This window comes from Olea europaea, chromosome 17 (assembly GCF_002742605.1).
Source record: "Olea europaea var. sylvestris chromosome 17, O_europaea_v1, whole genome shotgun sequence".
NCBI classification, from domain to species: Eukaryota; Viridiplantae; Streptophyta; class Magnoliopsida; order Lamiales; family Oleaceae; genus Olea; species Olea europaea.
Genome location: NC_036253.1, coordinates 6,126,989 through 6,140,545, shown reverse-complemented (window position 1 = coordinate 6,140,545; position 13,557 = coordinate 6,126,989). Strand labels below are relative to the sequence as shown.

The 13,557-nt window shown below is 35.3% G+C and overlaps 2 protein-coding genes and 1 non-coding gene across 4 annotated transcripts; all 3 read right to left on the bottom strand.

Annotated features, from left to right (window-relative positions):
• Positions 1 to 165: 165 nt before the first annotated feature.
• LOC111366195 (peroxisome biogenesis protein 2) lies at positions 166 to 4,724 on the bottom strand. 2 transcript variants are annotated; one of them, XM_022986898.1, is made up of 8 exons: positions 4,458 to 4,724; positions 3,524 to 3,637; positions 3,277 to 3,430; positions 2,412 to 2,548; positions 2,125 to 2,225; positions 1,418 to 1,535; positions 805 to 971; positions 166 to 630 (listed from the first exon to the last, which is right to left on the bottom strand). In XM_022986898.1, exons 1-8 carry the CDS (start codon positions 4,593 to 4,595, stop codon positions 498 to 500), a joined length of 1,062 nt encoding a protein of 353 aa, XP_022842666.1. In that variant the 5' UTR covers positions 4,596 to 4,724; the 3' UTR covers positions 166 to 497. The 2 variants fall into 2 exon arrangements, with proteins under 2 accessions (XP_022842666.1, XP_022842667.1); XM_022986899.1 differs by having other exon boundaries at positions 3,524 to 3,633; positions 4,458 to 4,587.
• A 120-nt stretch (positions 4,725 to 4,844) lies between these two features.
• TRNAS-CGA lies at positions 4,845 to 4,926 on the bottom strand. Its single transcript has one exon. It is a non-coding gene; the product is annotated as a tRNA-Ser (tRNA).
• A 1,297-nt stretch (positions 4,927 to 6,223) lies between these two features.
• On the bottom strand, positions 6,224 to 13,429 carry LOC111366194 (malonate--CoA ligase). The gene is made up of 17 exons (XM_022986896.1): positions 13,211 to 13,429; positions 12,337 to 12,500; positions 11,712 to 11,885; positions 10,965 to 11,124; positions 10,778 to 10,866; positions 9,849 to 9,918; positions 9,632 to 9,684; positions 9,418 to 9,525; positions 8,954 to 9,052; positions 8,557 to 8,649; positions 8,370 to 8,447; positions 7,941 to 8,039; positions 7,658 to 7,748; positions 7,255 to 7,328; positions 6,904 to 7,083; positions 6,616 to 6,669; positions 6,224 to 6,511 (listed from the first exon to the last, which is right to left on the bottom strand). The coding sequence occupies exons 1-17, from the start codon at positions 13,398 to 13,400 to the stop codon at positions 6,464 to 6,466; spliced, it is 1,824 nt and encodes a 607-aa protein (XP_022842664.1). The 5' UTR covers positions 13,401 to 13,429; the 3' UTR covers positions 6,224 to 6,463.
• Positions 13,430 to 13,557: the final 128 nt, after the last annotated feature.

The following is a 13,557-nucleotide window of genomic DNA, read 5'->3' as shown; positions in this document are numbered from 1 at the left end:
TATTTTTTATTTTTTGGGGGGGGGGGGGGGGCGAGGGAAAAAAAAAGATTTCATTTAACTACATTGCCGCGAAACAAACGGTTAGATAAAAAAGCACTACAATCAATCCCATGAGAGCTCATTGGCAAAGAAATAGCAAAGCAAACATGATTACGAGCCACAACATTGCTATGACAAGAACCATTTTATTAAATAGCAAAAGTAAAGACATAACGAAGGGCAATTGCTTCCCATCCTCAGCTAAAATTTTTACAAAGAATAGATTTCAGTTTGTGCTTCACAAAGTTGAACGGCATAATCTTGACACCTCCATTTAAGGTTACATTGAAAACCACAAATTGAATTCCCACATTAATATGAAAGATATCATGCACTTGATGGAGTTGAAAATAAGCTTTGTGAAGGGATCTCGTCCCCTAATAAAATAATAATGCTAAAATCAGCTAATTTTTGGATATAATTAAACTTGAGCTAGCCTTTGCTTTATTATATAACAATCATTCTTTCTGAGTAATAATGTTGCCTACAGAACCCCAATGTCGTTGCATGGCAATGACAGGCTCACTACATCTAGGGCACCGAAATGACATAGTTGCAGAGCACCGTGTTCGAAGACAGTAGTAGCAGTACCTATTAGCAAGATTTACATCAGCATATCAGTTCTAAGAAATAACATATAATGCTTGCCATTATTTACCAGTGCGAAAATGGGCCGGCAGCCAAGCCCGCATGGCCTGTTAAAGACCGGTCCACCGAAAAGCCTGGCTAGCAAATCTAAAACAAAAGTTGTCCACTTATAAGTACCTGTGATGACATGGAAGAGCTACGAATGGGGTGGTTGGAGTTGCCTGGCAGATGGGACATAAAGCTTCATCACCCTCTAAATTTGAAGAACTATTCTTCGAGAAGGGACGGAGAAAATTTTTAACAGATGATGAATTGAGAAGAGGAAGGAGCAACAGTAACATTTCCTGCAAATAACTCGTGCTTCAGCTGACATTCATCAGCGACAAGATAACATACACATTCAGGTTTGCCATTTGGCTAGTGTATAAAGTTGTCCGAAAGGCTAAAATTGCCCAGACGAAGATGGGAGAAGCAATGAAGGAAATTGCATCTCACTATTAGGAATGACCGGTTAATGGGCTCAATACAAGGAAATTAACTCTCTATGAGAGAGCTGGGTTTTGCACAAAGCTCTTAATTGTTGGTTGTAACAACTAAAGAAGTGCATTCCCGTCATCAATTCATTACAACTTAGTTCAGAGCATATAAAGTGAGTTAAAAACTTCCATATGACTTACGTTTTTTAAAGCTTGTGAACACATACAAACACATGTAATAAGTATACGCGCACACAAATAGTTGAAGGTTTTCCAAGACAGCTGTTTTATGCTAAAAGGGACAAGGAAGTTACCGAAAATTCATTCCACACCAATTGGCGATTCATGTACTCAAAGCTAACAGCTCGATTCATATTAGGACTTCCATAAACAAGTCTCGCCCGCAATACTCTCTCGATAAGACTTCTATATCTGCATATGTGAGAAGAGCCATTAAATTGGTAAAGCCTTTTTTCCAATCCTAGCTAGTCTAATAATTCTTTCACATAAAAAATCCTATCCATTAGATGTATGGCAGCAAATCAATTCATATGAAAAACCTGCACTTGTTGTCTTTTAATATAATCCATCTCATATATATACTCTAAGTCATAGCAGCAGCTAGTTTTAGCTAACACATATAACTTATAGACTATAGCAGGCAAAGATTCAACAGGGACTAAGTACTTACGGTTTCTTCTTCTTATTATTCCATGAAACGTACATCTAAACATAATGCAGATCCATACAAGGCCATGCCATATGAGAATTTCTGACACGCCTATAACATCAGTAAAAATATAAATGCTCATTCAACATGCACCAAAAGCCTGTTGATCAACCACAAGAACTTAATGAAATTTTTACATGACGGTCTCTGCAAGCATTTGACATTTACTGACATCAACCATTCAAAGAGCAGTCCTTTCCTTTACAAATTTATAAATCTCTGTTTTCATTTTACAAACACGTGCTTAAGATAATATATAAAGAATAGAGTTTGATCATAAAAAGAATATACCTTCCTGTCAAGAGAAATATGAGTAGGTTTCCGAATGATGCAGCTTTATAAAATCCTTCTATACGCTGCATTAGAAACCATGCTCGACGTGCCAGTGATCTCTGAAGAAAGCAGACAGAGAATACAGTGACTCAACTCACTCCTACGTATGTTGTATGGGCTTATTAACATGTATAGAGATATAGATGAAATGAATGAACATGTGTCCTATATGTATATGCATTACATGCTCAAACACTGGAAATGGAAAAAGAATTTTAACTGGACTTCCTTTTGCAGAAAGATACCTGCTCAGTGTCACCCCATCTACGAAAAGCAGAAAATGATTGTAGACGGGCCCAAATATATTGTCCACCAACCGTAGCAATACAGTACCCAATCTTCTGAAAAACAGTAAGCCCTGGTCCCTCTAACCCCGTCCTGACTGCAAAAGGAACATAGATATTGAATAAAATAGGAGATCCAGAGCCAACTAAACAACATATCGTTTGTATCACAAGGGGAGATAATAAAGCCAGGCAGGGACTAGCAGGTCTACATATTGACAGATGGAGAGAATTATGGCAAAAGAAACCATCTTAGAAGGACATATGGGAGGAAAAGACCAATTCTGAATTTCTCTCTCCTGCTATCTCACCTTCTGATACACAAGCAAATCTCAGAAATAGGTAATCGAGGAAGAGCAACCCATATAATGGTAATTATACTAGGGTTTTGCCTTCATTAAGCTCATGTAACATAAGCCTGCTCTAAGAGAATGAATTCATGCTGCCATTCCTCTCTAAAATATTCCTAAAATAACGTTGCTTTAGTATCATTGCAAGAACAAGTCGCATAAATATATGCTGAATATCTCAGTCAAAGGAATATAACTCGTATTATTTTTTCTAGTTAATAGAATAGTTCTAGTGGCATTCAATTTCTTACAACTTACAAGATGTTTAAGGCGATTTTCTTCAAAATGTAATTGACTTGTGAACATTAACTTCAGTCATCACTTACTAAGTTGAGTCACAATGTCTACACACTTAACTGGTGCATAATTTTGGAATTTATAGAAAACCAAAATTAGATTCCACATATTATAACATGACGGTTTTGTATAATCATAAGTTAACTGATAGCAAAGATAACACATCATGAATTGCTAACCTTTTCCTCTAGCTTCAACTGCATGTTCATCTCTATATCTCAAATTCATAAGAGCGTTACCAGGAGTAGGTTTATCGACCCAGATGGAAAATCTCCATATGAGAAATTCAAGAAAAGCATCGAGTTCGGGTTCATATTGAAATAACATTCCTGGCTAATCCCATAAAATGGAACACACAAATTAAATGACTTCAAACTCCCAAAGATATCAAATATTTTGGGGTTAGCTAAAAAGTTATGATATTACCTTCATCAAAGAAAAGACTTTAACCAACTGTTCTTTTAGCATAGCTGACATTTCAATATCCAGCCTCGCAGCATCAAACTGATTAACTCGGGATACTTCGATTGGGATCACTGTCTGTCAAAGAGACCCGTTAAAAGAAGAAATAACAGCAACTTTGAAAAATATTAAGATTTGGGGAATTCCAATCCATCTTGACTAGTGTGTGAGTGTGAGTGTGAGTGTGAGTGTGAGTGTGAGTGTGAGTGTGTGTGTGATGGCTGAAAGGGGGGTAGGTTAAGCAAATAATTCTCACGAACACCACCACCTAACCATTATAGAACAGGCTCAAGTTCTTTGAAAGAAAATGACAGTTCAACTACTATGGCTTTGAGAAATTTTATTTCAATACTTCGATGTAGTGCATATGCAGCTGTAACTAAGATGCCCAGGATAATGAAAAACTAAAATAGAAGTATTCTGCCAAGTGCACTGCGCATACCAACTCCCACTTTTGCTCTTTTTTGTTAATCAATTTTCTATTTTTACAATGATTTCACTTGAAAAAATTTAGTAGCCGTGGAGAAAAAGCTGAATTAGCTTAAATAACAAATTACACACTTCTTCTACAAAATAAGCATCCAACAATTAAAGCAGAAACATATCATTATGAAGGTTCGGCACAAAGTTGCACTCAAGTTGTGAGGAAATACAACACAATTTTCCCCAAAATGAAAACAAGTTTACCAATTAAACTGAAATCCTAAAAACTGCAACCATATTAAATTAAAATAATCTATACAAATCTAAATCCACTGCAGCAAGCAAGCATGTAGATCACACTTGAAATTCCATTTTTATTATGGCAATTGATTACATGCATTTGTTTAATCTTATCGTTTTATTTTGTGTGGAAAAATAAACAAAGCAAATGGAGCATAACAAGAAGGGGCAATACCTGGTTAGAAGAAGACAGAGATTGCCACTGAGGGCGCAGCTTTTGATAAGTAGTAATCCAAGCATCTTCCGGTGGAGGAGAAATTATTGAAATTCCACTGGTTGATGAAGATGACGAAGCTAGGGTTTGTCTTTCCATTTCATACAGATTATACTTATGAAATAATTTTCAAAATTTTACGGTATTTATTTTTCTGTTCACAAATCGGTGGCCATTTTCTCTTTCTCTGGGCTTGCAGTTCGGTTTGTGAGAGGGGATTTTTGGCCTTTATCAAATGAAATTAAAAGTAAAATCTTATAAAACGACGTCGTCGTATGTCAGAAAGCCCACATTCAAGAATTATCGATAATTTAAAAAGAAGCAGGTAGTAAAGGCCAAAATGAAAAGCGTCGACAGCAGGATTCGAACCTGCGCAGGCAGAGCCCAACAGATTTCGAGTCTGTCTCCTTAACCACTCGGACATATCGACATTGGTAGCGAAGTCCATTTATTTATAAACTTTGTTGATGGCCATGGTTGAGTTAGACGTTTTCTACAAAGGAATTCGTCTATATCACCAGAGCAAGTCTAACTTACAAACAAAAAAAAAACATCGAGGTTTCTATTTTAACAAAAACCTCGATAGTCAATCAAACTATAATATTGCGTAAGAGGGAAGAACAATAATTCTCTTGTTGAAAAATTTTAAACTTCACAATTGAATCAATTTTGAATTTTCTCGTAAAGCGAGATTAACTGACAACTAAATATCATATTCGTAGATGACACAATTAGCTCTTAATCAACCAAGTGTATAAAGAAGTACAATTTCTTTAGCTCCCTAGGGCACATTCGAGTTGGTGGACCAATCACCTTTGGCACGCTCGCAACCTAAGCGTGGAGAGTTCGATTCCTGGTGAGAACCTTTGATCCAATAAAGGGGCAATTTATTGGTGGATTAATCACTATGGAGGAAAGCTCTCTTGAGACCAGGAGTTTAGACCGGGTGGGAACCTGTGATCCAACAAGGGCACAACCTGCGATTTACCTCCTGTAGTCATTGAGGGGCCGGTGGCTAGGGGTCCAGAATTTAGTCTGGCGAAGCTGGGACACCTGGGTATCAAAACAAAACAAAAACAAAAACAAAAAGTACAATTTCTTTAAATTGACATACAAGTTCTTGCTTGATAAAAATTTCGAAAATTTTTACTAGCTTGTAATAACATTCACGACGATGAAGGTTCGGTGATTGCTGCCTATTTTCAAAAATTCTTGTGCATTATCAATTAGCTACTTGCTAAGAAAGATGTTTACTTCTTTAAATTTCATATATGCAAATTTCTCGCAATAGAAGCAAGGGTAACAATAAAATTTATAGTGTTAAAGCAGTAGGTATCGTAAGCAAAATCATTTGAAAAGAAAAGGAGGATATGAATATTCATAACAGATCCATCAAATGGAAGTCCAAGTAGTTGATATTTGAAATCAAATCCTTTACAATGACATTAAATTTTAATTTATCTTTTCCTCTTCAAGCTTATTAGATTTTGTCAATTAAAACTCTATTTACTCGTTTAGTACAATCGATGGTACAATTATAAAAAGTATTAAAAAAATTATCCTTTCGAATCAAATTATATGCTACATCTAAAATGCATACCCTATACTCAGCATTAGAAAGTTTGTCCCTATTTTCCTACTATAAATCCCTTCATCGGATTAAACAAGACAACGTTGTCTGCTAATGCCAGGAGTTACAATTGCACACATTTTAATTAAGCTCCATGTACAGAACTCAAAGGAAACAAAATTCCCAATTATTTCAAATTAATAATAATTCAACTTATAATTCAGTGTGCCTTCACAACAAATTTACTTGAAACTCTCTGCCTCAATCTATCAACAGTATTAATGTTTACCGACCAACCGACCTCAGACTAGAGTGGACAACATTAAAGAAGAAAAATAAGCTAAATTTTAATATATTGTCAAGTCGTTTCCAATAATACTATGCACGAAAAATGTCCTCATTGTTTATCGTCTGCTAGCTTTTTCTTCAGCTCTTTTTTGTTCACCTGAAATCACAAATCGAAAACCATTGAAACATTTTCTAGAAATGACATACGGAGTCAAAAAATACCCCATGGGAGAATAAAGAGAACAGGTTTGGGTAAATCACCTTTCCCATAGCATTACGTGGCAGCGACTCCCATAGCAATAAACGCGTTGGTAGCTGGAAAACGAAGAGGTGTGTGGGGTAAGTTGTGCAGCAGTATAAACGTGAAAAACAAGCACTGAATCATGTTTGGCTAAGCTTAAAAGTTACTTCCATTTAAGATTTTCAAGAGTTACTTTTTGAGGATCTTAGTTCAAATATACACTGAAACTTGAGAACTGTCTTAGATTAGTTGTATATTTTGATAAGTTTCATAGTATTATGGTTCCACACAGAAAAGGCAAGAGATACCTTGTATGGTGCAAGTTTCTCTTTAGCCCACATGGTAAGTTCTTCCAAAGTCAGAGCAGGATTCGATTCTTCATCTCGTATTCTCTTAACCTCTGCATCAGCTACAACTATTGCACACACAGCTTCGCCATAGTCCTTGTCAGGCAATCCCAACACACAACACTCTGAAATAGCCGGATGCTATAGAAATAAAGTTGATTAAAATCAATTGATATTTTTATGATTACTCATTTTCTCCTTACATAGAACGTCTTCCATAGAGCAACAAAAAGGAACAGTGTACAAGTATATTTCATAGCTATAATTCTTATTTTAGGTCGATCAATTATACAGGGAAGACAAGAAACAAACCTCTAAAAGAACCGCTTCAATTTCTAGCGCAGATAACTTATACCCACCAACCTTCATAATATCGGCATTAGTACCTGGTTAATGAGAAAATAGTTGGAACACATTAAACGAAGATATTCGTTAAAGTAGGAATTTGGGATGAGAAAGAAAACGAGTCATCTAAGCAACTCAAAAATTTTGGAAGAATGTATAGCAAGTATTTTCGAATAACAAATGCTAATTCGAGCATCTAAGCGACTCAAATTTTGGTGAAAATTATTGAAAGTAAAATTTAAGCTAAGTACTTCTAACCTCTGGCTTAGCTAAACATGCTCCAAGTGTCTCAAGTTAGCCACATAAAAAACTATGACAACCATAACAAATTCATTACTAGTAACAACTTAGAGAATTGAAACATGCTTACGTCCTAAAATGACATAGTATCCGTCTTCATTCAATCTAGCAGCATCTCCAGTTTTGAAGAATCCACCGTTAATAAACGACTCCTTAGTTACCTAACAAACATCCATAACTTCGTATGTCAAAGTTAAGAAAGCTGCAACTCCACAATTCTGATTAATATTGACTTGTGATTTTCAAAAAGTAAAATAATTGTCATGACTAAAGAAAAAAAGGACTATGATCTACTAAACTAATCCAATAGGAAAATTTTCAGATAGTACACTACGGCATGATATTGAAAATACCTCAGGAAGCTTCCAATATTCCCTGAACAGTGATGGGCTTTTAATACAGAGCTCGCCTACCTCTACTTCACTACTCCCGTCTTCTGCAAGGATCTTGGCCTATCACAAGAAATGAATTGTTTACCAAGTTCTGTATGGTGCCTATCCTACTAGTATATTTGGGCACTTAAAAGAATATATATTTTGACGTCAACTCAGATATTTTAGATAGCATCAAGCACTGTGTTTTTCAAACATTGTTCCTTATTACCCTCTTAATTAAAGAAAGAAAAAAATAACAATAAATATGCAGCAAAGTGAATCCTCGTCGTTAATATACTATGATCTCCATAAAAGTAAAGAATTTCAGTAGAATACTCAGCATGTTGAGACGTTATTCATTAGATGTACAACCTTTCAAACGCTGGTCTATACTGAAAATCAACTAACCTGCACGCCAGGAAGTGGCTTGCCAACAGTTCCTCCTTTTCGCTCACCAATTAGGGGATTAGACAACGCCATGACAAACTAGATATATTGGGACATTGAATAAATCATGAAATTTGCTCGTCAAGACTGCACATGAAAACTCCATTAACAATGCAGACATGTTCTTTGCATAGACGAAAAAAAGTACCTCAGTCATGCCATATCGTTCCAGAAGGCGATGGCCAGTGATACTTTCCCACTGTTGCATAATTGGAAGTGGAAGGGCAGAGGAGCCACACATCTGACAATCAAAAAGCCTTACAGTTTAAGGATTTGGAGGGAAAAAGACTAAAAATGTAGAATTGGGGAGATCTGGACAGTATAATGGATAAGCTTTTAGCTTTTTTTCTTCCTCAATATTGTCCAGTCCACCTTACCAACCTTGCTGGAAAACATCATAGGAAATATACTGAATAAGGGTTCTTATAATAACATTGATCTGATAGAACATAAAAGATCACACACTAAGATACTTAATGATTCCAAATTCTATAAGGATATTTACCCTTGAGACATCACCAGGAAAAGGATATCAAGCTAATTACCATGAGACGCAACTGTCTAGCTGCTGAAGCAGCAGAAGCTTGTGATTCTGGATCCATGGCTTCATACCCTTGTATTAGACGTGTATACATGGTTGGAACCTATATGATACAAAATGATCAAGTTCTTTCAGATTGATTAGCTAAATATAGGATGAACAATCCAAAAAATGAAAGGGAAGTAGTATGTCGCGTGTTGGAGATTCCAAAGCAAAAATCTGTACTAAAAAGGTACTACTACCTCGTAATTAACACGAAACCAAATGTCAAAATGCCATATTCTGAAGAATCACTCTTAATATCATAGAATCAGGGGAAAGATTAGCAAATCGATACACTGCCCATCTATCCATTTTGCATGATGGCCCACTAGATATCTACTTGAAAAGACTCAAAGAGATACCATAATCATGCAGTACATGCAAACAACAATTTCACTAAGCGATGATATCAAAAATCCGACTTACTCCAGTAAACACAGTTATAGCATCACCAGCTTTACTTTCATCCTTCGGATAAGATTCACGCCATCTCTGCCAGATCCCCCTCACACTGAATTTCGGCATGAATTCAACCTTTCAAATAGATACAGTTTTACTATAAGGAGAACAGAAGCATAAAAGATCCATTTAAAATCTAAAAAGAATCTCAGAGTTGCAAACTTAAATGTCAGAGACTCACCGTGGAACCCGCATACAAAGGGGCTAATAAAGCATTGAAAAGTCCATGAACATGTAACTAGAAGTTAAGGTCAACTACAAATAGAACACCCAATTAAATTTCCTTATGAATTAGTCAAATACATTTATAGGAAGTAATATCTGATAGAATTGTAGCTATAGGAAAATAATTGTTAATGGAAGTAGATGACAGGTAATATAAACAAATTTGTGGATATGATGTAATGGTAGACAGTGCAGGAATTGATCACTGGATGTGTATCCCCATGCCTCTGTTAACATTTGAACCTGAAATTATTACAAAGTTAAACATCAGTTATTCGTAAATGTGAATTGATACTGATGAAATTTGAGATGCTAAATGACAAGCTTCAATGAGTGCTCTAGCATTTCTACTTATTAAACTAAAAGTGTAGGGCAAGTAAATTGCGAACTTTGCGGTAAAGCATCTAGTGGCCCAGTACAAAACAGTAAATCCTGATAAATTGTTGCAATGCTGTGAATCAATATATAATTTATTCTACTAAATAGACGCTTAGCATACAAGAATTTTTTATGACACAGAAATAAATTTTAAATAAATACATGTGGCTCGTCTTTAATAGCTTGAGCCTTTAAATGAGATGGTTAACATGGTATCAAAGCCATGCAAAAGACCTAGGTTCCAGTCTCAACGCCATCCTTTATTAAAATTGTACACGCGAGATGTTTTAATGGGGAAAAATGAAACCGGCCTAGATGAAAGATGGTACGTTGAAGACAAAATTTAGATAAGTACACGTGGATCATCAACAAGTCTTCCTGTACTCCTCATAACAGAACATAATACAGCACTAGAATAGGGCCAGTTGTATGAATAATGGCAAATGATGTCACATCACAGACTATGAGATAAATCGAAAGATGGGTACCCAGATTGTACCAAATATAAGTTATAAATACACGTTTTATGAGTGATAACTATTTCATATAAAAAATATACTCTAGTATGCAATGACCTAGTTTTAAGCAAAGGCCAGCTAAAAACTCTTTCATGTCCCAAAAACATAATTCTAGTCTCATTTACCAGTTTATTTTGTGCGGCAGAAGCTATTAACTTAAAATTTAGAAACATTAAAGACTTAACAGAATTGGTGCTTAGATATACCTGCGCCAAGACACCTTTGTGTGTGTGTACAACTCCTTTAGGTTTACCTGTTGTACCACTGGTGTATATAATCAATGCTGCGTCATTCCCTACATTAAAACATCAAGATATACCAGTAAAGATACCTTCACTGAGCTCAACATAAACAGTTAACATATTGACTCTCGAGGCCCCAAAGATAACATACCATTTATCTTGTCAGAAATTTCAATTTCCTCATTTGTTTTGTCTGCAAGACCACTTATGCTCGGAATAGTAGGAATAAGGGAAACTTGAGCAGCAGCTTTAGCTGCAACGGCTTTCATAAGTTTTTGATGATCTTCGGTACTCAGAATGACAGAAACGTCCTAATATCAAATTGACGATAGATTATCAATAGATGATCTAATCCAATACATTCATGCCGACATGTATAAGTTTCAATTTCTCTATAAATGATTTGAGGACAACCATAAAATTCTACAAAATAAGGATCCATCACTATAAAACAAAGAGCATCAGGGTATACTCCAGTGAAACAGTATTAATCATGTAACTCACACAAAAGCATTAGGTCAACTATGAAATATATTAAAGTCATCTGTGAGGGGGTGGGGGGGGGGGGGAAATTTTAAAATTTCAATGTATATTTCTCCACCATAGATTATGTCAGATTACTTTAAAAGAAAAGAGGTAGGTTAATCTTAAAAAGTTTATATATAAGTAAATAAAATAAGTTTTTAAAATAATTTATTATTGGTTATAGTTGAAAATAAGTTACTTGTTTTAATAGTAAAATGAGAGTTACTTTTAGAGTAACTCTTTTACTTATAAGTAAGAACAAAAAAAGCAAGTTATCCAGCTATGTTTGCGAACATTAAATGTTTTAACTGCTTTCTAAGCTTAGGCAGATATGCTTTAAGAGACTATAAGATACAGGACGCCATGGACAGACCGAATCATTCATCACATGCAGGAGCTCGGCTTCTGGGTAACTAAGTGCAAGAGGGACCGCAACACCTCCACTGAACCATGTTCCTAGAACTCCAGCAACAAACTCAGCAGATGGTTTTGCAACAATCCCCACCCTAGCTCCACCAAGATGTTTACTTTTTATATTGCTATCAACCTACAAGAAAAGCATTTATTTGTGATATTATCAGTTTTCTTTCATCAAACAGATGAAGTTAGCAAACTCTTGAGAACAATATGTTCCCCATCCCAAATGAAAAGAAAATTAATTTCTAATAGTAATACAAACCTACGTTTAAGCAATTATAAATCTGAGAAATGCGAGATATAACCATGAAAGTAAGCAAGAATGTGAAACAACATTACATAGATTCAGTTAATATTGATACTCTATATGAAGAAAGAAATTATATTTGTTTATATTTGAAATAGGTGAGATTTAGCAGCTTTCCTTTTGCAAATACCAAGTCAGAGAGTCCTTTTCACACAATGTGGATTATAGAGAGTTCCCTCAACATTTTTCACAATTTAGTGGATTACATACGAATAGAAAATGCTGCAGCTTTATTCGCTGAAAGATATAACACAAAGTAAATGCTTCAACTCACATTTTTTAAATCAGCATCACATAATGCCTTAGATATCTTCAAAGCAGATGAGATCAGCTGATGGTAACTATAACTATTTTGATCTGATCTTATGGCAATACTACCCAGAGATGCAGATGCCGTGCTGGAAACAGCCTTGAACAGCTCCATCATTACGTTATTACCTGAAATTGTAAAATAAGATCAGAAAAGGGGATTCAAACAAAATCTAGCCTCTGATTTTAAAGACGGGGACAACCACGATATAGATATAGACACCAATGCGATAAAAGAAAAATTACATTACCTAATAGAAAATGTCGAATAGCAACCAATCAAATGTCTAAAAAATCTCTAAATTATGATTCCAGAACTCCTAAATTTCGTGTTTACATAAGTTTGCTGGCTTCTTTGAATATAGTCATTATTTAGCCACATTTTGGATAGGAAAAAAAAATTAATAAAAAGCATGCTAGGTCGCTTGCATATTGGATCCCAATCTTTGAAGAATGGATGCTATTTGATTGCATAATTTAAATGAATTAAAGCTTTAACGAATAACCCAAGCTTCATCTGATCTATTAGACATGAATATTACTCAAGATTGGCTCCACCTCAACTTTTTCATTATCAATCTAAGCAACTCAGTTACCATTTCTATGCATAAGGATATAAAGGATTGAACTCCAATAAACACACATTACCGCACCCACTCACAGAGCGACAAATCCCACAAAATTATAACTGTCCAATAAATTATTAATTTCTCCACACAATTAAATTGACAAAAAGCCCACTAACGCTCATACTTCATCATCTTTCAATTACGGACAATTCCAAATTATCCCAATTAACCAGTAAACAAATAGAGAAGATAAATGCGAAGAAAGTTTACCAGAAGAAAAGAAGCGAGACTGAGAAGCGAGACAAAAGTTGGGATCTTTACGAGAGAAAACAGAGAAAGAACTGAAGAATTTCAAGCTGGAATATGAAGTAGAAGAATTTAATAAGCACCGGCAAGATGTACAGTATGGCACTAACAGTCCGTGCTTGATTAAGTGGTTGGTGGACTTAAGTATGCTCATATTGTTAGGTGGACAATTTGACTTTTAGGTAGCTATAAATTATTTCTGAAATAATAATAAAAATTATTTTATTTATTATGGGTCCCTAAAATTTCTTGGAGTGCGGGGGGTTTAGGGTTCTTCATGATTTGGGGGTGGAACGGGTTTGGCGGCTATT

Bases quoted from the DNA above. Each gene is read 5' to 3' on its own strand.
- LOC111366194 (XM_022986896.1), bottom strand. From the start codon at position 13,400: ATGAGCATACTTAAGTCCACCAACCACTTAATCAAGCACGGACTGTTA. The intron at 9,053-9,417 runs GTAAGTCGGATT...TGTATCATATAG, and splicing joins CTATAACTGTGTTTACTGGA to GTTCCAACCATGTATACACG. The intron at 6,670-6,903 runs GTATCTCTTGCC...TTCGTTTTCCAG, and splicing joins AGAAACTTGCACCATACAAG to CTACCAACGCGTTTATTGCT.
- LOC111366195 (XM_022986898.1), bottom strand. From the start codon at position 4,595: ATGGAAAGACAAACCCTAGCTTCGTCATCTTCATCAACCAGTGGAATT. The intron at 2,549-3,276 runs GTTAGCAATTCA...TTCCTTTTGCAG, and splicing joins AGTTGAAGCTAGAGGAAAAG to TCAGGACGGGGTTAGAGGGA. The intron at 972-1,417 runs GTAACTTCCTTG...AGTTATTTGCAG, and splicing joins TGGTGTGGAATGAATTTTCG to GAAATGTTACTGTTGCTCCT.